This window comes from Engystomops pustulosus, chromosome 4 (assembly GCF_040894005.1).
Source record: "Engystomops pustulosus chromosome 4, aEngPut4.maternal, whole genome shotgun sequence".
NCBI classification, from domain to species: Eukaryota; Metazoa; Chordata; class Amphibia; order Anura; family Leptodactylidae; genus Engystomops; species Engystomops pustulosus.
In genome coordinates this window covers 104,299,381-104,323,729 of record NC_092414.1, presented here as the reverse complement: position 1 = coordinate 104,323,729, position 24,349 = coordinate 104,299,381, and the positions used below count along the sequence as shown (strand labels likewise).

General features: G+C 38.9%; 1 protein-coding gene across 1 annotated transcript in view; it reads left to right on the top strand.

Moving 5' to 3' along the window:
• The window catches only part of WNT2 (Wnt family member 2), a 62,530-nt gene extending 38,187 nt beyond the window's left edge, over window positions 1-24,343 (top strand). Inside the window, exon 5 of the mRNA XM_072146959.1 lies at window positions 22,404-24,343. Coding sequence (XP_072003060.1) covers window positions 22,404-22,633 — 230 coding nt within the window. The 3' untranslated portion in view covers window positions 22,634-24,343. The remainder of the gene's footprint in view (window positions 1-22,403) is intronic.
• The last annotated feature ends 6 nt before the right edge of the window (window positions 24,344-24,349 follow it).

Here is a 24,349-nt window from a genome sequence, read left to right as displayed (position 1 = left end):
GTCTGGTATTAACTGTTCACTTAAGGTCACATTGAAAGAAATCACGTATTCTGAAGATCCAAATGAAGTGCTTAATTCTAACTGTGTGTGTTGAATATATAATGATGCCTTTTGAGTATTTATACATTTGTATTCACCTTTTACAAGGATGTTGTCATCCTTGTCTTAAAATGTCTTCCTCCTAAGAGGAATGAATAAATTTTTTTTGGTTATATCAAAGCAGAAAGATGCAAATATAGTATATATTGTCTAAATAAACCAGCACCACGTCCCATCAGTACCCATCTGGTTAAAAATGTAAAATCTGCTTAGAACAAGGAAAAAATTATTAAAATGGTATTTTCTTTAAGGGCGTTTTTAGTAATTTTGCCAACTCTGTGAGAAGTTTTAGGAGTGACCATAAATCTGTTCCTTGTGAAATAGATCATACAGTCTGATAACTGTTATACAACTGAGTACATAATTCATAGGGTAAGATATTTGGACACTGTTTGACATGGTTTCTTTGTGAATGAAATTGCCACTATGGCACTGATGATATGATGCTTATTACAATTGGGTTTTGTTTAGTGGAATGATTATCCCACCCCTTTGCCCCACCCACAAGCATAGTATTCCTGTGAATTCCATGAATTGATGTGTTGCAAACCAGAAGTTGTCCATGAATTGCTGTATTATATGCTGGCACCAATTGCAAATGTTAACATTTGAAGTGGCAAGGTCACGGGCTGAAATTAAAGTTTGCCCTCCACCAACTTGGATGCGGCCTCTGTCAGGATGTAATAAGCCACCAGTGTATTAGCAATATACAGGGTTAATTTTGAATTTGAACTTTTTTAAGTTGAATTTGTATGTAAGTTGGAAAAGGTATATTTTATAATTGTAACTCCAGACAATTTTGTCTGTCCCTGTGACAATTGGATTTTCATGGGAACAAGGATTATCTGTTGAACTTCATTGCAGCCTCCTTACAGCTGATCATTGCAGCCTGGGACTAAAGTAAAGAGCTTTACCAGAGATCATAGTTGGCAGTAACTAGCGTCTGTAACTAGCGATCGTCTTTAAAGGGGTTGAACACTTTCATTAAATAATTGATATTGTGTAGTGAGAATTGTTTAAAAAATCTAATCAATCCCCCTTTCCCTAGAATGCACACAACAATAAAGGTATTAGGTATCCTGCCTTCTAAAATGCCAGATCTAGGAAGTCATTTAATATTGACTAATTAAATGAAAGTCATAATGTTCAGTTCTTTTGAATGCCAGCTCTAGCTTTCCTACCAGTGCCTCATGAAAATAGCAGCCCTGGTCTCAACACAAGAGTTTGGCAGTTTATCACAAGTCACATCATGACCCTTCAATTTGGGAAAACAGGTAACCACTCTAGTGTTGAAAACGAGTCAGCAAGGGATCACTACATGAAAAAGAGCATCCCCACATTCAGAACATAAGTACATTTTTATGTTACACTAATGTAGCTTTTTTATTATCTGACATATCAGAATAGACCTTTCTTGTTTTAAATCAACTAGGATAACCAAAATTATGTATATTTGCCAATTGGAATTGTTAAGCTACTTTTATTACTTTCTACAAAGTCAAAAGTTTATGTACACTATAATTACTATATCTTTCAACAATTTGAGACAGCCCGAATGATGATGTCATGTCTTTGAAAGCTTCTTATAGGTTTATTATCAACATCTGAGTTAGTCTAAAGAAATCAGCCAAGATATCGATAAGATAATTGTGGACTTGCATTAAGTCTGGTTCATCCTTGGGTGCAATTTTTCAGATACATGAAAGTAGATCATAATCACAATGCATCATACTATTCAGGAAGGAGACTAGGTTTGTGCCCCAGAGATTAACATACTTTGATATTTACCCAGGAACAAAAGCAAAATACCTTTTGAAGGTGCTGGCTAAACTGGTAAGAGTGTGTTATTATCCACATGGTCTACTGTATCAAGTACTGTATTGACATGGGCTGAAAATGTACACAGGAACACCGTCATTAATTTTTGGAGACATGTACTGGTCTGACAAAACTAAAATTGAACTGCTTGGCCATAATGACCATTGTTATTTTCCGAGGGAAAAGGGAGAAGCTTGCAAGCCTGAGAACACCATCCCAACTGTGAACAAGGTGGTGGCAGCATCATGTTTTTGGGTTGTTTTTCTGTAGGAGGTACTGGATTCACTTCACAAAATAGATGTCATAATGATAACATTATGTGGCAATACTGAAGCAACATCTGAAGACATCAGCCAGAAAGTTATCTTGGGCACAAATGGGTCTTCTAGATGGACATATTGCCAAACTGGTTGCAAAGTGACTAAAAGATAACAAAGTCAGTGTTTTGGAGTGGCAGTCACAAAGCACTGCTCTAAATCCTATTGAAAATTGAAAATGGGCAAAGCTGAAAAGGCACGTGCGAGCAAGGTCACCTACACACATGGCTCAGTTGGTAATTTTAATTAACCTAAAACTGGAAAGGTTTATTCTGAGTACATGTATGTGTCCTTTTATATAATTTATGTAAACCTCTGGGTTCAGTTATATCTCCAACAGTGTCCCAGATACTGAAAGGGTGTGCTGTACTCTGCAATTTCTGACACTCATAGTATTTTCATGGCGTAAGAATGGGAACCCCGTTCTCTTGGTCAGTCGGAGTCCCAGATGGTGGACCCACACAGATTCTTATCCCCTATCCACAGTAAAACTTGGTACAACCCCTATAATACATTTAGGTCACATTTGTTTTTTTTTCCGCTGTAAAAGCAGTTTTTAGAATAGAGGATTTTATTGTTTTTTTTTCTGTGTGTACCATACTGTATTGAAGTATTTTTACATTAGCTTCTTTATTATGAAATGTAAAAATGCTAAGCCAATTATTCAGTGGTCTGTAGGTTTTCCAAAGTCAGTAGAGCATGAGTTACTTGAGTTGGGATACATTTCTGCTCGTATTTACACAAATATCACTTTTTGTGGGAGACAGGGTGTGGGCTTTTGTGAATAATATGTACATTTTTATGAACTGTAAAGTATAGGGTGCCAAGCACCTCTGTTAAATCTTTTAAATAAATTCTGCTGTTTACCCTCCCACAATTTTGGACAGGATATAGCTGTTAATTGCCTGAGGACGTCAGGCTGTATGGTGGTCCTATTTCAGCAGCTACATCATTGTGTTAAAAGACCCATGCTACTTTGCAGCTTACACCACTGAGACCTCAGCATAAGATTAAATAGATAAAAAATATGGCAGCTATCTTCAGTACATAGTTGAAAATACATATATAAAGCTTTTGAGGATTCAGACTGTAGTTAAGCGAGTCTAGAGGGAAAATATACCCCATTTGGTAAACCACTTAAGCCATTTGATTATCATGAAAAAAAGCTTCCAGTTCATGCCAATAAATAAAGGTCAGTATCCTATAATTTACAGGATTTGTTTGCATGTTTTGTTTTACTTTTTCATTTATTAATCTGGAAATTCCTTCAAAGCATTCAACTTAGTGAAAATGAATCACTAGATTTCATTCCCATTTTTGCAGTATTACAACTTTTTTCACTTACACATCTATATGAGCTTCTATATGTATTGAATATAAATGTTGATAGTTAACCTCGGATTTTAAATAGTAACTTTCAACAAAGTTTGCATAAAATTAATACTGCAAGAAACTTTATAAATATATCTTATAAAATCAGAAAATGCCTTTTTCTCAACTTACCAGACTGTTTTTCGACTTCCTTCCTTAAAGGAAACCTACTACTTGATCCCCGGCCAATATGACCTCATCACACCATCCTCTCTACTCTTTACCACTGACCCCAGGACATATTTTGTTTAGGGACACAAACCGATAGTTTAGGCAAAATAAGTATTTTATGACCTATAGAAATGTGGCTTCGGCGCTTCACTTACAACACCCTGGTAATTCCGCGCACTTCCGATATTTAATTGTGCACGCCCCATCTTCGTTGTGTTCCTCCTCCTTGGATTGAGAGCCGGTGACGTCACTCGGCTCTTGGCACTTCTCGCGCATGTGCAGGCAGGGAATCATGCACAGCTGCAATGTGTTGCGGCCAGCAGTGCAAGATTCGGTGACTGCATATGCGCGAGGAGAGCCGAGTGACGTCAGAGCTCTTGGTCCAGCGAGGAGGAACGCAACAAAGATGGGGTGTGCAGAATTAAATATCGGAAGTGCGCGGAATTACCAGGTGATGTAAGTGAAGCGCCGAAGCCACATTTCTATAGGTCATAAAATATGTATCATTATATGTATACATGTATCATTATTTCTGGTAGTCAAATTGTCTCATTTTTCAACTTTTGTCATATTTGCGACTTGCGACTTTTCACCTGTCGTTTTTCAAGTACGCCTTGGTCTGCACCTTGTGCAGTGTGTCTTATGTATCTTAGTTTCCCAGATGTTCCGTGCGACATTTCACTTACGTATCACTTTTTTTGCTTATTTTTGCGACTTTTTTAGCCGCAAATCTGCACCTGGTCCAGGGCAGGTGTAAAGGAAGTTTTTTTTTCATGAACCCGATTTTAACATGTAAATTGGAATTATTTCACATGCTTTAAATGTTTAACATTTTGCAAAGTAACCTCTTTTGTCAAAATTATTAAGAGGTCAAACGTAGTGGTTTAATTGCGTTTTAATGCATTCTTAAACTAATTACAACAGCTAAGGAGAGGTGATTTGCCTTATTTCATTACTGTGAACATTTGTGTTTACAAAATGCAATATAAATGTTGCGTTAATGCATGTGTTAACATTGCGTTTACTATGCGTTTGGCTTTACCAGGGAGGAAAATGGAAATTATCAAGGGGAGCAGTGTAGAGCATGGCCCAGGCCACACTGCAAAATAGTAAATTACATAGTAGGACTGTAAAAGTTAGTATAACATGAAGACAACAAACTTGACTGTGTCACTTGAAATTGCAGTGCCACAGATGTTGATAATGTACTTCTACTGGCAAGCAGCCCCTGAGAATATATAGCTACAGGGTGACTTGTGAGATTTGAGTGGCGCTGTTACAGAAAAGTAAAACACATTATAAGAGATCAAATAACGGATTAAATATCCAGCAACACACAGAGATGCGTATTTTGAAAAAATACTCCTGGAAGTGCTCAAATTTCTGTGGCTCTTCTGTTGTGAGGGAGAGGTGAAGACACAAATTGGACAGCCTTCACATTCAATGTCGGCGGTCTTCTCTGTGGTTGTTGAAGATCCAGTAGTGGTGCGTGCCAGTCAGGGAGGTGCAGATCAGGTAATTCCAGCACTTTCAGGAAGGCCGGCAGCTGATCGTGATGGGTTACGGTCACAGTTTTGCTCCCAGGTTGGATGTGTTAGGCAAAAGAGAACCCCCAGCGATAAGCAAGGTTCCTATTTTGAAGCAGAGGTAGCAACAGATTAAAGATCAGGAAAATCCAGATCACCTTTCGCCCTAGGCCCTAGGTGTTCTTTAAAAGTAAAATGCTGGTAAAATGAGCTTGGTCTATCTTAATGGCCATATGTACTGGGCGGCCCAGCAAAGTGTGTAACATACCCGTTAGCATTGGAACAAGGTGTGAGGACTGGGTGGCCTCTTGAAAATCTCTGATGCAAATGTTCTTGCACCTATTTCTGTTCTGCAGATGATCAATCTGCAGCTTTATCTGCCGCTGTTGTAGGCAGGTGTTGCTGCCTACTCACCTATATTTAAGGCTGGAAAAAGTCCAAGTTCAACCCTTAACAAATAAACAAATTTTTTTCCTCGTAACCCATGATGTTTTTGCTCTCCAGAACACGTACAAAGTAGCCACCCTAACGACCTTTTTTACCTTGGTTTCCCTCCACTGCACCCGTTCCAGCTCAACCATGTCTAACCAGTGATTGGTATAAGGACAAAACTAAATCTATTCCTCTCTTGTTATATCCCATAATTGTATTTGCTTTATTAACAGCTTTATGGCTCTGGTAACTAAAATTAAGTTTACCATCCACCAATACCCCCAAGTCTTTTTCAGCTGCAGTTGTACCAAGTGATTGTTTAAAACATAATTTGCTTAATACTTTTTGTTTCCATGGCCTAAGTGCATGACTTTACATTTACCTACATCAAACCTCATCAACTATTTCTCCAGCTTCCACAAATACCTCTGTAATGTAAGACTATCGGCCTCATTATTAATTTTCTTTTTATTAATATCAGATCTAAAGGCTTCCAACACATCCACCCACTCCTGCAACAAAGAAACCTCTGACTGTACTTCCTGAAGATCATAGCGCCATGTGCCATTAAGATCACAAGCTTGCACTTCCATATCTATCTTAGAAGGCAGCAGGGCAAGCAGGGCCTGGAGCTCAGAGTGTCCTTTAAGAGTATGAACTTCAGGTGAAGGCAGATCAGATCAGTGATCAACACCTGATATTAGCAGTGGAATCAGAAACCAAGGAGCCTAGAACTTCATCTCCAGGCAGGGTAGGTGGAGAAGAGGGAGTTGTTCTGAAAAGAGTACACTTGGAGTGTGGGCTAGTTATAGAGCTGCCCTGGTCTCCTATAGCATGTGCCCTCAGAGTGGGTTTCACCTCAGAGGCACTCTGCTGGCTGGAACATATCTTCTGTGGAGGTGCCATTGCTCCTGCAGTAAATGGTGTGCAGGAGGACCCCATGGAGAAGGTGTCAGCTAAGTTGCTGTAGTAGATTGAGTGAGCATTGTGCCAGCTGGTGAAGGAAATGTCTACGAGGATTGGTGGAGCACTGACTTTGGGGACGGAGTCCCTCGGCAGGAAAGCAGGTACGGCCGTGCGATGTGAGGTGTTGCAAGAGGGTGGTGCCCAGTAGTGGAAGCGATCCTGGAGAGGGTGTAAATAATTAAATATTGGGGTGACCAGTGCAGCCCTCTCCTGCAGTCTTTTAGATGCTCTACATTGTCCATATCTCCCCATATGTCGTGGATACAGTCTCTTCTTACACACGTCTCGCTCGCAGCATGGCAAGTTATGCTCCCTCCCCTTTGTTCTTTTAGCATATAAGCAGCTAAAACAGTATGATCCTCATCCTCTTTTTATGATTTAGTTTTTCAATTTCTTGCCATCTTTTTTTTATATCGGCTTTTAGTGTTCAGTGTTTTCCAATTAACACTGATAAAAGCCAGATGAAAAAGTGCTATGAAATATTCCTCTTCACTGAAGTAGGGCTAAACTTTTGAACGCCCAGTAGACGTGAAAGATTGTTATTTTGCAAATTGACTAATATTTTCCCAGTTCCCAATACTGAAAGACACTCCCAGTCCTCCAAAGCAATGCTTTACTATTGTATTTGAATGCAGTATTTCTTTCCAGACAGGTCTCCTTCTCATTTCCTGTGTATTCAGCAGGGTCAGTTTAAAATAATACACTTAGTGAAAAATGTATTTTCTATTTAAACGCGAAATAACTGCAAACCAAAATCTTCAACTATTGCATTAATTTGTGAGTATCCATGTGTGATCTCACTGAAGTATATAACAGCAGTTTAAGTTCGGGTTGATCCTCTGAGGGTCAGAAGCAGCTAAAATGTATTTTATGGAATTCTGACTGTAACCAGAAGATCCAGTTTGCGGCTACACATGTTACAATGCAGGTTAGTTGTTCTTTTTGTTTACATTATAGTGCTCAAAGGTAAATTTGACAACATTAACATAATATTTTCTCTAAAGTGTACATTTGAGATAATATATTTTTTTATGTCTATTGCACATTTTTAGGAAGATTTCATTACATAGACATTATTTAGTTGGTCAGTAATCTCTAAAGTGCATATTAAACATTGACAGCAATTTTGTGGGTTTATAAAAAATCTATACAAATTTTCAAAAAGGTACTCCAATTCTTAATTGGTATCGGTAGTGTTTTACCGCTTCACATTTCCATCTGTATTACCAGAGCTGTGTTCATAGTTTTGCAGAAAAAATAGTTTCTTTATTACGAAATCAGTACCACACCTGCTGACACATTTGTTTGGTAATGGTTCACATTCTCAATTCTGCAGTACCACATTCCCATTCACATTCATTCTACTCTTTGATACATTTTTATTCAGATTTTCTTGAAAGGGGTTGAGGTGAATAAAGAATGGCAAGACAGACATTATACTTTTTTTACGCATCTACCATGCATGATTTCTTGTTATATTTTAACTGTTTGTAACTGAGGTGATACGATTTGTCTTAGTTAAATGTTATTTTCTATGTAAAGTTGTGAAAACGAGCTGATTTTTTTAATTTAATACTTCCGTACATTTACAGTTGATGTCTGAAGATGGTTAAAAGCAGTCTACCAGTCTGAAATCGCCTTCACCATGGTGTTCTGCAGTTAACTTTATTCTAGAGCATTCTAGACACAACTGTCATTTTAGAGAAAATCCCATTTTAATATGTATGCAAATAAACTGAACTCCATGTATCATATTGATATGATGCACAGAGCTCGTGTTCCCCCCGATATACAGCAGAACCCACCGTTCAGTGTTCCCAGATCACGGAAAAATGTGAATACAACCTTAAGTATTCAAACTCATAAATAGGACTAGTAAATAAATGATTGCCAACACTGAAATCAAATAGTTTCTGCCTCCCAAAATAAAGATGTAAATCAACTTTTACTAAACAATTTTAATTACCTAAAATAAATAAGGAGTACAATGGGGACTGGGTAGGAGGTAAAGGTCATGGTGTTTTATTAAAAGTTACACAACAGTAATATAAAATTAATAAATGATACATTGATAGGTAGATTTGCACAACATTTAGATCACTTTGTTATCCAAATTTTTATGGATTTGGACTTGAACCATATGGGATCATTTTTTTAAATTTTGATAGATCAGGTATTGTAGGTCACAGGGGTAAGTAACATGTTTATGATTTTATTTGACTATTAATGTAATTAAGGGAAAGATTTTAATTTTTTATTTGTTTCATTTAAGGCGGAGCTGCCATATATTATGCCAAAGGACAGGCCTGGATGCTCCTAGGCATTAAAATAAGTATTTTTTTCCCTAAATTATAGATTACAGGGAAATTGGAAAGGTATATATGGAGAGCTAATAATTTGTAGTGATGGTGATCTGGAGCTAGAAGACTACCTTTATTTTCTATAAGGGTCAGATCACTCCTCAGTTATTTTATCATTTTTGCAGGTGCAAATCTTTCCATTGTACCTTATCTTTTTGTAGTCTTCACACCTGGTTTTGGCTCACAGTAACTGACAAAACTACATAAAAACTTAGTCAGTTTATACCTCCATTAACTCATAAGTTTCCTCGTTTCTAGTTTGTCAGTTTTGTACTATCCTCACAATTCCTCAACACAAAAAGCCTTTGGGAATTTGGGAAATTGATATTGTTGCCTAATTTGATTATACAATCTCTTAAAGCTGCCTGTCCAAAAGATAAATTATCCCTTTGAGCATATTTGTACTCCATCCACCTTTGAAACTATAAAGCTACGCGTATGGCCATTTATCCTATCTTTTGGGAGTTCTAGTCTATAAAAAGATTTTTGTGTCATTTTTTTTCAAGATGTGAAACCATCAGATTTTCCTTGTTTGCAATCAATTTCTTTGTTGCTCATTTTACCCTAAAAATAAAATGCTGTGGAAACATTAACTTCTAACATGTGTTTCCACAAGTGTTGCATGAATTTTCTTTGGACATATGAAATGCTATACACATTTTAGAACGAGCTGTTTTGTTCTTGTCATGCTGTTGTTGGACACCTTAGAATGGGAAAGAGCTCTAACAGTGTTTCTTGGACTGGATTTTGTAAGTGGATGCATTATTAGCATTGCACTGGGAACAATTTTGCTAGTTATACATGCATGAAGATCTGTTTTTGTAGACAACCAATTCTCCATAGTTTTAAATTCCCTAGTGTTACTAATAGATCTAAACCCACCAAGAGACTGGCTCCAGAGCTCTGCATTCTTAAAGGGAACTTGGTGGCTAAACTTCTAGCCACTATAGGTAGGGTATGAAATGTCCTTCCTAGAATTCCCTATTTTTTGTGAAATCTCACCCGTTTACCTTTAAAAACAAAATCTCCTGTGAAGTCAGATTAACATTACTCTTCTCACCTCATTTTCACGTGAGATTAATCAAGTTCAGTGGTTGCAGGGGGTGGGTCATTTCAGAGGCCCTTATCTTTTGTTCTATAGCACATAGAAACATGCTATGTGGTTCTGTAAGCTACCGATCTTTATCTGGACCCTGCATTTTCAACTGCATCTCTATCTATATCTCTGGTTCTGTAGCTCACAGAACCACAAGCCTGATCATGTCTGAAAGATGAGATACCATCAAAATCCAGCATGATTAACAGGGACGCTTACACATAGTTCCAGGCATTGTGACTTTGTTATCCATGGCCTCTGTCCTTCTAAAATCAACTTTTACAATTATGCTAATTATGCCTGTCTGAAGGGCTCTAGAGGGTGTTTCCGGAGCCCATCAGTGCTGTAGCTTTTGAGGCTTATTACATTGAGCAGAGCCGGTTTCCCTACATTCCCCACTTTCTGCTAGATGAAACCGGCAGATGGAAGATGGAGAGAGCAGGGGTTGAGTGAGACATGTTCTTCTCATTGTAACTGGTAATGCCTCCAGGGCCTACCAGATTCATCAACATAATTTTAAAAGTTTGATTTTAGCAGGAAGGAGGCCATGGATAAAAAATAAGATATATGATTATCTATGACCCCTAATTTATTATGCTTTATTTTGGTGGTAGATGCCTGGTTTATCATGCTTTATTTTGATGGCAGAATTTTTTAAGAAACTTGTAGCACTACCCCCTGTGCCCCTAGCAGGTCCCATTTTCTTGAATTGCATTTGTGTCATTAGACAGGTTTTCTGTGTACTTTCACTTTTAATGACCTATCTACACCAGCACCTCTGAGAATCACCAGTGTGCAGCGTAGCCCCAAACTACAGACGCAACTGTCATAGAAGTGAGTTTCCAAAAAAACACGTTTAAGATGCAGCTACAAGGAAATATACCAGTATTGTCATCCCTACTGAATGAAAGGTGGTTTATTATACACCTAATTTGGCCCTTGCACCATCTACTGTTCTGCAGTTTACCAACTTAGTTTTTGTATGTTTCTATGCCAATTAAATATTATTGAATAGAATGTCACCTAACAAAATTGACAGATGAAGCAAATAGGTTAAAAGGGTATTCTGGGAATGGGAATGTCTGATACAAAAACCCACAATGCTATAAATAAATGAAAATACCAAAACTCAATGTCATTAGTCACAAAATAGAGCTTAAATAGTTCGATTTTGTTATCATTCAGAAAATGCTAAGGGCTTTCTAAAGTAGGCAGAGTTATCACCATGATAGCCGCCAATGGAAACTACAAGTCCAATGATCCTTTAGTTTTCAGTAACTCCTCCTCCCTCTTATGATCTGCTCCCAGTGATGATGTAACAGATTGTCCTGCTCTGTTACCATAGTAATGATGTGTAACTGCCATCACTGAACATTACCTCACTGAGATAGGTCTCACTGCAGCACCGGCCATACTGGATGGTGATGATCACATCACCTGCCCATGCAGGTGCAGGATATTTGATGTGGACATGTGACCAATGGCCATCTTCTGATCTGTGTCTGCTCTTCGCAGAGAAAATCAACGGACTGATTAAAGGGCCAGTAGCATTTTAATTCTTTATTGCAGTGTATGTCGATAGCATTTTTCTAAGGGGAGCTAAATTTTAAATAATTACATATTAGCTTATAAAAAAAATAAATCCTGCAAAAACTCATACTGTAACATTATAAAGATAATTTAAAAATGATAACTCTTATAATGTAACAATAACATTTTTTTTTATTAAATATTTGCAACTGTCAGTGATTTTATCCCATGAATTCTTCACCCATGTCACAACATCTTGAAGTATCTAGAAGATCTACTAATACTAATGTGTGTGTGTGTGTGGGGGGGGGGGGTGTAGCATTGCCTGCCGCTAGGACTTATATTCAAGAAAGGCCTTCTATTTCTAGGCTTGAACAACATTGTACTAGGTCTTATTTTTGGAGGAGGTCTTATTTTTGAGAAAACGGTAGTTACTGTAATTGGATAAAATCTGGTACTTTTTAAGGTCTCCAACTGGGCTATGTAGTGGAGAGGGCTGCACAAGGTGACAGATTTCAGGCTCCATCTGGGGGATAAAATGTATGTGCATCTTTATGATCCTGTCAATGGGGACACCATGGGATCGCCAGCACCCAAAAGATAAGTTAATATTGAATTTTTTAGTCCAGGGGCAGTAGTAGTAGAAAAGCGCCAATCCTGTACTGGCTTTTTTTTTTTTTTCTATTTTTTGGTGCTCACCGTATAGCCTAATAATCATATTATTTTTATTCTATGGGTCGATACGATTACGGGGTTGCCATACGTGAATATTTTTTCTTATGTTTTACTAAATTTGCCAAATAAAACCCTAATGTAGGGGAAAAAATCATGCTTTTTTTGCATCAGTTTTGCATCGCCGTCTTCCAAGTGGCAGAACATTTTTACTTTTTTGGCTACAGATGGCTTGTTTTCTTGACAAATTAGGTAAAAATCATAATTTTTGCTCATCGTACAGGTTCAATAATTATTTACTTTTATTCTAGGGGTTGTTACGGACGCGGTGATACTATATATGTGGGGTTTTTGTTATGATTTAGACTTTCTTGAGCAATATATGTCTCTTTGTATGTTTTGGGGCGTAAGGGCATTTTTATTGATTTTATTAATTTATTTTTCATTGAACAACATTTTTTTTTTACTTTTTTATTATTATCACCATGGGAAATGAACAAGCAATCATCTCATTGCTTGTTTTTGATAATACTCGGCAATACTGAGTATGGGTATTGCTGGGTATTAGCAGTGTCAGCCTATGCACGTGCATAGACTGACACTGTGCCTTTAAAATGATGTCATGGACGCAATCTTTCAGGCACTGCCTGCCGGCAGCCCTGGGGTCCTGATTGGATCTCGGGGCTGCCATACCAACGATTGGCACCCCCCCAAAACGGCTTGGGGGGGAGGGGGGAATGGTGGGGGAAAGACCCCCCACTCTGACCAGGGGTGCTACCCGGGGATGTCAGCGGTAGATTACCACTGACATCCCATGACTCTCGATGCCGGTTCGGCTCCAGTGCAGATCCAAACCGGCATCGGCTCAGCGTTAAATAATAGTGGACCCACCAGTGTAGTTCTGGGATGATTACTGAACTTTCTCAGACTCATCCTTACCCTACAAGGTTTTGCATGGAGCCCCAGACCAAGGAAGATTGACAGCCTTGTGTTTATTCCATTTTGTAAATGCACCAACAGTTGTTGTCTTCTTCCCAAGCTACTTGCCTATTGTCATGTAGCCCAACCCAACCTTGTGCAGGTCTACAATTCTGTCCCTGGTTTCCTTAGACAGATCTTTGGTCTTGGCTGTGGCAAAAAGGTTGTAATGTGATTGAGTATGTGTGACAAAGTATGATAAACTCATAGATCCAGGCATCATTACTGTGGTATTCTTATATTTGTTATGACCTCCTATCTTCTAAAATCTACTACAGCTTCATAGGTTATTACACTACCTTCCTCTCCCCCTCAGCACTTCCCTCCCCTCTTTCTGAAGTTATCTTTCTGCAGCAGGGGAAGTTTCAGCACACAGCGGGAAGAGGGGAATTGCACAGTGTAACGGCCTGTGAATTTGCTGCAAAGAGCTGCTCTTATAATTTAAAAGTTGATTTTATTATAAATAATAAATATAAGAAGATTACCACAGTGCATGGTTCCCCTGGTATATTATGTTTGATTTTGCTGGTAGATTGATGCTGCCCTGTCTTAAACTAGCTGACACCTTATTCTATCTATTTCTAAGTGGAGTACATTGTTAAACGTAGCAAAAAAATCTCTAAAACTCCAATGCAGCGATTTTGCAACAAACTTGTACCAAAAACCTAGCAAAGATACTAGGATAACTGTCTCCCCATAAACTGTGTAACACATGTGCTAGAGTCCTCCTCTATCATTAGAGTATGGCTGAGGATTTTCTGATCAGGTTATAATGTTTCACTCTGACACTGGTATTGTAAACAGTAGTTTATTTTCTGAATACCTAAATTGATTTGCTCCACATTTACCACTCGCATGCATCTCTGCTCTGGTTCATCAACAGTTTAACCAATGTTACAGACAAGGCTCTTTAAAATCACTCCCTTTCTGTTTGGACTGGATGTCATTCCTGGGGTCGGGACTCTGGCATCACATAAATTATCTGCTTGCAATTAATTCTGTATTAGATATGTGTTTTTTTTCCTCTGTATTCTAGTATCTTGACCTTCTGCCTATATTCAGATTATCCTTCTGCCTTGCGATTTTGTACTGTATTTGCCATCTTTGTTGTAACCCGACTCTGAAGACTATTCTCCTGTGTTTCTTTTGTCTTGTTTTCAGCCCCATGTTTTGCACTTTGGCATAGTGAGGCCTCCTAGTTTTCTTGTACTGCCTGGGGAAAAGTGAGGCAAGTAGGAGGCGACAGCTGGGGAAGGTATTAGTTATAGGGCCCTTTCTCTGTGTATTAAGTCTGATCCCTGACCTGTTGTTAAATAGTGTATGTGTGTATATGCCTGTGCAGTGTATATATGGATTTTCAGTTATACATATAGTAGACGATCCGTATAAGCAAACTGTATGTTCAAGAGTAGGATATTCATCGCTGTAATTTCGCCAGTCTATTCATTTCAAGGAGGTTTGTTGAAATCCATGCATATGCTGCAGATAAACTCCATTTACATAAAGAAATGTCTGCCACTTGTATGGCACTTATTAAAAAAGTCCACGGTACATACAGTCATACAGCTGGGACTCTACAGGTAGACACCATTGACACATGTAGAATTGATGCCTGGCACATGCATGGCTATCAGACACATTATAATATCAGTAAGCATCATATCTTTTCTGGCATGTGGACAGGCAATGGATGGTGCAGTACAGGCTACATAATAAATTGGCAAATACCTTTAGACTCAGGTAATACTGAATTCTGGTTCCAGAGCATGAAAATCTCTCACTTTTTCTCACATTTTAAAATTTTTACTATGTTACTTATTTTAATGGCACGTAGTTTATTAACTCAGCAGAATCCCCAGATAGATCTAAAATGTCACCTTTTGAAACACCTTTCATAAACTGCTGTAATATTTTTCAAATTGAAAGCTCTTAACACTTGTGCAATTTTTCCAATATAAATCATTTTGCAATATTCATCAGGTGTTGAATTTAAAGCAAATGTAATGATGTGAATGAAGAACGTTTTACGGACACAGACCTCATCCCCAATGTTTGGTCTTGCCAACATTTTCATATCCTTCAATTGCTTGCAGAGTTTAAGATGAAATCTTCCATCATTTTACCTTTTTAGAACGATGAGTCATTTTATGACCAAGTCTGTTTATAGTAATTGATGTCTAGCAGATTGCTTCACCACAGAATGTCCTTCCCTGGAGGAAAGAGGAGGGAGGGCAGCCATACCAGTTTTCTATCCAGAACTGAATAACACACAATATAAAAGTGTCAACAATTTTAATTGGCTATTAGACATCTGCGAGGATTTCCTTTAGAAATGCATATGGTTATCGGTAAGTGTTATGTCAGTGCTAAACCTCCCAGTCTTAGCTGCATTATAGGTGCACAAACTTTAGTAAGACATCATATTTGCATTCTTAACATAAATGTGTTATTTACTTTCTGTAGTCTTGTCCCTGCCATGGCAATGATTCTGACTGGCACTTGCAGTATCCGGCCAAAACTTTAAATGTATACTTCATCTTCTGTCAGTCACAATCAGTTAGACACATCAAAATCAATCTTTTTTAAGTATTTTGGTATTTTTCTTAATTTTAATCAGGATTGCATTATTATAAAGGCTGACAATAACAGTGAATCAACAGCACTGTTGCACTTGGCACATGCCTCTCAGCAATTCAATACTAGACTATGACGCTATCAGGTTTCACAGCAAAACTCAGCATTTAAGTAAAGCTTACCAGGAAGTTCTGAAAGGAGAAAGTGTGTGTAACATACAGATAATCCCTCACTTTCTCTGTATACACAGTCACACCTATTCTTCATATAGGTGCGGACACACAGATGCATGTCATGCAAGTATGCAAACAGGAGTACTCATATGTACTACTGCGTTTGGATTGGATGTGGGATGCGCTGCAGGACCTCTAAAAGTTTGCATCAGTAGGCATTTGTCAGACGTTACTAATGAAAAAGTTAATGTTTCTGCTCATTCCTGACATTTTCGTGTCACACACAACAAGAATTTGAAGACTTTTTCATGGCAAGGTATAGAAAACGTTATACATTTTTCAATGGGTAACCATTTTAGTTAGTAGATATTAGGCCTATTGAGATCAGTAAAAGTAAGGTTTCTCACTGCCCTGAAGTATGTAAGGTCAGCTTATTACTGTTGTCACTGGCACGATCAGAAATTGGCAGATAAACAAAAAGCCAGTTACCAGGTCTTGGTGATGCTGGTATGACATTGGACAGATGACAACAACTGGCCCATGCCTCAGAAGTTAAGTAGAACTTAACCACTTGGACACTCCCTGCCTGCCCCTGGGATGGTCCTTTCTTCCTTCCCCTTGGGTTGGGTAGCTGAAATTCCCCAAACATAGGACCGATCAGAGCTTCTCAATGGGAGGTCATAGGGATAGGTGCTATTGTATCTGGTTGGTCCTCCCAGCACATTATGAGTTCAAACACTACTGCACTACTGCTTCCACTACGTATTTTATATAGGCCATAATTCCCAGACCTGATATTTACGAGATATTTTATTCCCATATTAATGGACTTTAACTTTGTTCTCAATGTAGAGCCTCAGTTTCCCATCTTAGCACTCTTACTATCTGTCTGCCAACCATCATATTCCTTACAATCACTGCACTGGTTACTTCTGTTATGCTATGGTCACAATCATAGCACTGCTGCCATCTGCCTGGCATCATGTGCCACACAACAGCTGATGCTACCACAAACACATCACAGTTACCACTTAGGGCTGCTGTTCCCCTTATTCCACCTCTAATAACTATTTGCATCCACCTCTAGTAGTATTACTACTACTACTCATAAAGTGCCAATCTACTTCCATACTACCAATCTTGTAGCCACATGTACGATATTTTACCCAACCTTAACTCTTTGTTGCTGAGCCCTCTGCATACAGACATGGTGTTTTCTGCATATTGAAGAAAACACCAAATGTTAACACCCATAACCGATGCTGGCCATGACAACCTGGAGTCTGTATGAGACTTTAGGAATTATTTCTGTAGATCTGTTACAATGTGCCCATGCTTAAAGCAATTATCTGCTTTAAGCTGTCATTGACCCCTCCATCATTTCTGAATTTTATAGATTTGGTAGACTTTGCAACGTCAAAATAATCTGTAGCAAATCGGAGGCCCTCAAAGTTTCTTTGACTCCACTGGTGGTTGATCATCTCACTCAAATTTTATTTTGCTTCATTTGAAAGCTGCAGCCTTTCCCTATTCTACACTGCTGCCTTATGCAGTGTGTGGACTGACTGAGATAAGAGACTTAAGGATCGACGCCATTATGGATAACCTGGAGCAGAGACAGAGACTGGAAGGGGGAGAGAGGAGGATGAGTCATATCTTTTATGCTGTAGCTTCTCCAATACAGCAACGCACAGAGATGTAAATAGAGAACTACAAAAGGTCTGCACACAGTACAAAAGAAGTAGCAGGACTGCTTAATCACTTGATAAACATTCAGATATTATCTACAAGACAGGAAATGCACACGGGCAATTTATGTTAAATAGTGGGTAACCACTTTAACATACTTATACACACAACATCCTTCGTAACACCTTTTAGTCTCTAGTTGACTATGGCGCCCCTCGCCTTTTCGTGGTTTGGCAGAATTAAAGCAGAATCATCTTGGATCTTCCTCATCGGCCTCTTTGAATCTCATCCTTCTTGCAGAACTCTTGTCCGTAGGTTAGAATCCCCATGCTTTCTAGACTAATTTTAGAACTTGAGGCCGACTTGTTCAGCTCTTCGCCTCCCACTAACCTTCTCTTTCCTATGCCCACATTTCTGACCTCCTCATCCACATCCTGGAGACCACTGTTTATTCATGCTTGGGAATTGGAATTATGAAAGCTGTTTCAGAGGAGGACTGGCTGAAATAGTTTACTGTCAATCATAAGCTCCTTGTCATCTGTTTCTCACAGGAAAAAAAATCAAATTCCTGTCCAGCTGGTATCATTGCGGTCAACTGCTTCACCCTAACCCTCAATGTGCAGGGTTTATAGTGGGAAAAACACACAAGACAAAATGAGGCTCAGTATTGTGTGTGGCCTCCACTTGCCTGTATGACTTCCCTACAATGCCTTGGCAACCCACACAAGTGGCTCAGGTAGTGCAGCTGATCCAGGATGGCCCATCAATTTGAGCTGTGGCAAGAAGGCTTGCTGTGTCTGTCAGAGTAGTGTCCAGAGGCTGGAGGCTCTACCAGGAGACATGGAGGGGGCCGTAGAAGGGCAACAACCCAGCAGTAGCAGTTTTTACCTATCTTGTCCCACATAAAATGCAGTAAAAACTGATCAGAGAAATGTATGTACACCAAAATGGTACTGGTGAAAAGAACAATATATCCCACAAAAAGCAAGCCTTCAAACAACTAGACAAAAATATTAAAGTATTATATCACTTAAAATATGGCGATACGTAAATGGGTTGGGAAAGTCCTCAATTATGCTATATGGTGAACATTTTTTTGGAGGGCCTCACGCTGGCCACACGATTCTCTGTGTACAGAGGGAAACTGGAAAGAAGCTAAAATGATGAAAATTTTCCATCTTCTACTGTGTTGCTGTCCTCAGGAGGCCAATATGATTGAAAGTTGTTGAACAGGGAGCAATAAGTTACTGCTTTAATTTTTGGTTGGCAGTTTGGGTTGGGTTGCAGTTTGGGCACTCATCCTCTAAAAGGTTTGCCATCTCTGCTGTAGGGCAAAATTGGCTGCTGCATGACCCTCCTTTTTTCTGTGCCCTGCAGTGAACCCATACAACCAGTAACTAGAATGAGAGGACCAGTAAATGATTGGCGCGAACACCGCTCGTGGGTGTTAACTCACTTAAATTACTGTGGTCGAGTGCCTACTGGCACCAACATGCTGGTTATGTTTGGGGAGCACCATCGCTCTATTAAGCTTTCTACTTTGTAAAATATATTTTTAATGGATTGAGGAGTACAACTTTGAAAATGAAGTGATTCATAGGTAGTTTCTGATATTGTATGCTTCAAATCTGATCAAAAACAAAAATGAAACCCAAGAAATTTTCTGAAGTTGTCTTAAAAATCCTGCCAAAAATTGACAACAGAGGTATAGGAAATGTTAGGAACTTTTGGGTGGTAAACCACCTGTCTCAAAAGCAGAATTCAGGATTTTTAAAATGACAAATTTTTCTAAAATTTCCCCAAATGTATTATATATTTTTTTTAGAATTAAACGCAAGACATATGAACCAAAATGTACTACTTATAGGAAGTACAATGTGTCAAATCAAATAAAGTGACGTATGTCAGATTTAAAGGACACCTGTCATCAGGTCTGTGTCACTAGTCCTGTCACCTTTACCTGTTGGAGCAGCTCACAAGGATCCCATCCCAGCCTTTATCTAGTTATTTCATACATTAATCATTATAAAATCATCTTTTCTTTATCATATAAATGAGGCTGGTCACATGGTCAGAGGCAGTGATGTCACCCCTGTTACCCCTCCCCTCTCCTCCCCCTGCTCATGTCTGTGTGTAATGTATAGTAAAGCATGGCTAGTGTGTGTCCTGCATCTGCTGACATGCTGCATCCTCCTAATATACAGGTGAGAGACACAGACATCAGCTACACATGAATCTGACATGTTCTGCTGTAACATGGCTGCAACCTGGAGCTGCTGTATCTCTCCTAAACACACACATGCACACACAGGCTGCAGGGGGCGTGGCCACCAGCACCAGGAAGCACATCATTATACAGCCTCACATTATTATACAGGCTGTCAGTCATGCACTGGGGGTGTGGCTGTGCCTCCCACTCATGAATAGAGTGGACAGCTTGAATATGCTAATGCTTCATTGGACATTTCACAGGTCATTTGCATACAGCTTTAGGACCTCATTGCTTAGATTTACAGGCATGTAGAGGGACAATAAAGGGATAGAGGCAATGCTCTCTAATGGCAGTTTATGAAAATATATTTAGTTTAGGGGGGTTATTTTGCATGACGGGTTCTCTTTAAAGGTTGCACCTTGAGTCACAAATTGTTGCATCCTTAAGGGGTTCATTAATTCCAGCAATTAACAAAAAATTGTACAAAAATGTTGCAACATTTGCATAATGATACTGCTGCACAATTAACTACTATTTCTATAAATCTATGGCCAATGTATCTACCACTATCTACAGGTAAGGTAAGTCAGTTGGAGACCTGTACAGGCAAAGATCTTTACTCGAATCATAAGTTGAATGTTCAACTTATGTACAATAAGGCGAGATAGAAAAGAAAACTTTGGGGTCTGGAAACAAATAACCAGCAGCACTTAGCTACACCATCCTATATCTCTTGACATCCTTGCTAGTCTGTCTGTGGTTTGTAAGGTAATAAATTCCTTATTTTACGTAACAGATGAAGTGGCTAATGAGATTTATATGTTGTATTTTAAAATGCTATGTAAATCTGACAAATAAATGTATGTTCTTTTATCACCTTATAGTAGGAATGAGATTAGGCCTTGTGTTGACCATAATCAGCACATGTTCTAGATTTACTGATGATAGATGAATGATACCTGGTTGACATGTACAAAGAACAAGGTATCAAGTATCAGCGTCTTCTCAGGCAAACGTTACAATAATCACAAGGGCTCAGCATGAAATGTGCAATCAATTATAGCTATTGCATAGTTATATGTGACAAAACTTCTCACAGTGCTAAAGTTGAAGTGTCCTGGTATGGCTAAAAAAAACTATCCTGTAGTAAGTCAGCAGTACTGTGCAGACATAGTATCTGCATCATAGGGAAATATGGACAGCACAAATCAAGATTCATTTATTAGGCCTTTTACTGTTAAAGGAAAGCTACCATGAGGAATTTACTATCAGAAGTAGCCCTGATTATAGATTAGTGCATAGGCAGGAAGAATCTCCCATTTAATAATCCTGGAACCTAACCTAACTTGTTAAAAACATTATTTTAGTCATGTAAAATAACTGCAGAGGCTACTGGGGCGTGTAATAGCCTAAGTTCCCAGTGCCTGGCCAGGCTAGTACACGCCCAGTAGCCTCTGCAGTTAAAAAACAAAACAAAATGTATTTTTAGTTATATATAAATTAACAAGTTAGGTTCCAGGATTATTAAATAACAGAATAGGGCAGATACAGGCAGGAGGAATTTACAATCAGATCTACTTCTGATAGTAGATTCCTCAATGAAGGTTTCCTTTAACTCTCAAGTCCAATATTTACGACCAGGGAAAACTGGATCAGATCACACAAATACTGTGAAAAAGTTAAGGTGGGTTCACACCAGGTTTTTTTGTATGCTAAGCATTTACGTGAGGAAAGCACCCAGTGTATACATTGACATATAGTGGCAGACGGAGTCATAGTTGTTGCCTCCGTCTGGCCACTTTACGTCCTGGCCGTCAAAAAATGCAGGATGGAAACACATACGACGGCTGTGGGGAGTGTATGTGTGTGGGGGGGGGGGGGAGGGGTCCCTGGGGGTCTTATCACACTGTATAGGCATATGGTGTGAAGCCCGCCTTACTTTAATGAAAAAAAATATATTCACTTGCATTACTCTGCAGAAAGAGGAACGCTCTTGCACACTACATCAGAGGCCTTATGCACTTGGCTATAATGGAAAGGGGGATCCATCACAACTTTGAGGCATGCTTTTGTGCCCAAAAAGTAGCATGGCCATAGTGGTGCCAATAATGGTGCAATCGCAGGATGTGTGAAATTACAGACACGCCTCAGAGTTGTGATAAATTCCCCCAATGTTGATGGCCCCTATGTTGGGGCATCTATACTTTATCCCAGTGTGACCACAATTTTATTAACCGTTCATTATTGACCTTCCAGATGGAAGAACTAAGACTAATGCTACAAAACCGATGGGGAATCTGGTTGTTGTAGACACAATACTTGTGCACTTGAGTGGAAATAATGCCGCAGGGTGTGCATCAAATTAACCATCCTACGTGGCAGCCAGATAATTTACTTTAAATTCTATTTCTCACAACAGGTTCGATTGGAACAGCTGGCAGGGTCTGTAACCAGGCTTCACGTGGCATGGACAGCTGTGAGGTTATGTGCTGTGGAAGAGGATATGACACTGCTCGCATTACCAAAATGGTAAAGTGTGAGTGTAAGTTTCATTGGTGTTGCGCAGTGCGCTGTAAAGACTGTCTAGAAACTGTGGATGTAAACACATGTAAAGCAGCCAAAGATACTGGGTGGAAGGAGAAAACCTAAAGCAGCATCTTCCAACATTACTGAAGACATTGTGTACCAGAAAACGCATCTTCATGCCAAACAGTGTGGATTACAAGGATGTTCTATGCTTTATTAAGTTATAATAAGTTATGTTGTAAATGAAATATTTTGGTGCCAGTACTTAAGGAGCTATACAATTGTGCTGTAAAAAAAATCTAAGGCTGTTCTACATATTGATCTTTGTTTTGTGTGGTGACGTAAAGCCCAGTATATTCTTCACAATGTGACTGTGTGCATTGTAGTCTCACCTTTTCAGGGCGCAGAAAAGAAGTGTCGCTTTGTATTCTGCTTGCAGTAATGTGGTACGTACGTACATACATCATCTGGTCCTGTAAGCCCTGGGCCTCTCTGGATTTTTTAAACTTTCTGTATTACTGCACATTTGAAATGTTTGGAGAAGTTAGAGATTCCAATGTAGTAAAAATGGAGGTTTTTCTTTCTCTGGTGAAGGTAATCATGAATTTCCTTATCCTCTCTAATAGACTTAGGCTAGGGACTCTAAAGATGGGCCATATGTATCACAGTGGCTTGTGCTGAATAATTACTTTGGAGTATCTTTAGACAGTTTTGTCTACAATTTGGCAATATTTTTGGCTCATAGGAGGCAAGGCATATTTAGGAATTTCTGTGCATTTAATTAGTAAATTCCCATTTGCTTCCAAATCTTTGTAACCTTGAACTTGGTTTACATAAAGTCTTCTGCTACAGTCGAAATATGAAATCTTGCTCATATGTGTGTAAATGAAATCATATTGCTTTCTACTCATCAGTATCCTGACATACATACAGCCTTGTCTAACCATTAAATATATGCATCTATTTATTACATGGGGGCTTATATATTCTTGTAAATCCAGCAATGGCAATATCTGGTGTTCATACATACTAAGGTAACTCTTTCAACAGCTCAGGTCTCTAAAGTGGGTTTATTGCAGATGGCGTTCCCAGCAGTGCAACTTATAGAGTTTTAATAGAGGACCCCTCTGCAGATAGCCGTAGGGGGAAGGAGCGGGCCAGGTTTGGGAGTGATTGAGCATGTGTCCTTAGTGCTGTGCTAAGCACAGCAGAAAAAAAACAAAATTAAGGTTTATATTGAGCACTTTTTTTATACCACTAATATATTCGATATACCCTCCTCCCCCATAAATGGGCATGACAGGCCAAAAGATCTATTTACTATCACATGTGACACTAAAATAACATTCTAACTCCAGGACAAGCAATTCAGACTATTGAATTTGGGCTGTAGCTGTACCTCAACCAGCATAGAAAACATTCTCTATGTAGGTATAACTTTAGGCTGAAGTTTAATGCCCTCTTGGTCTCTGTCATATACTCCAATTTTTTTCCCCCATATTGACTGAAATTGTGCAATTCACAACATGCATTGTTACTCCTTATGTCATAACAACAGGTCAAGAGTTTAGAGTTCAGGGATGTGGAAGTTGAGAACTCCAATAGAGCTCAACTGTACCCCTATGGCTGTCATTTGTTTCTTTTGGCAACTGAAGCTTGGATGTTTGTCTTCTCAGGAGACAAGCCCATTAACTACTAATAACCAAAGAAGCACCATGGTGGAGGTCTCTGCGCCTGACCCTTATGCCACCCAAAAACCTGTAAAAAACCTCTGGCATGTTTTGTGATGCTTCGGAAGCTGTATGGAAACAGTTTCTCTTTCAGTTTGCTTATCTACAG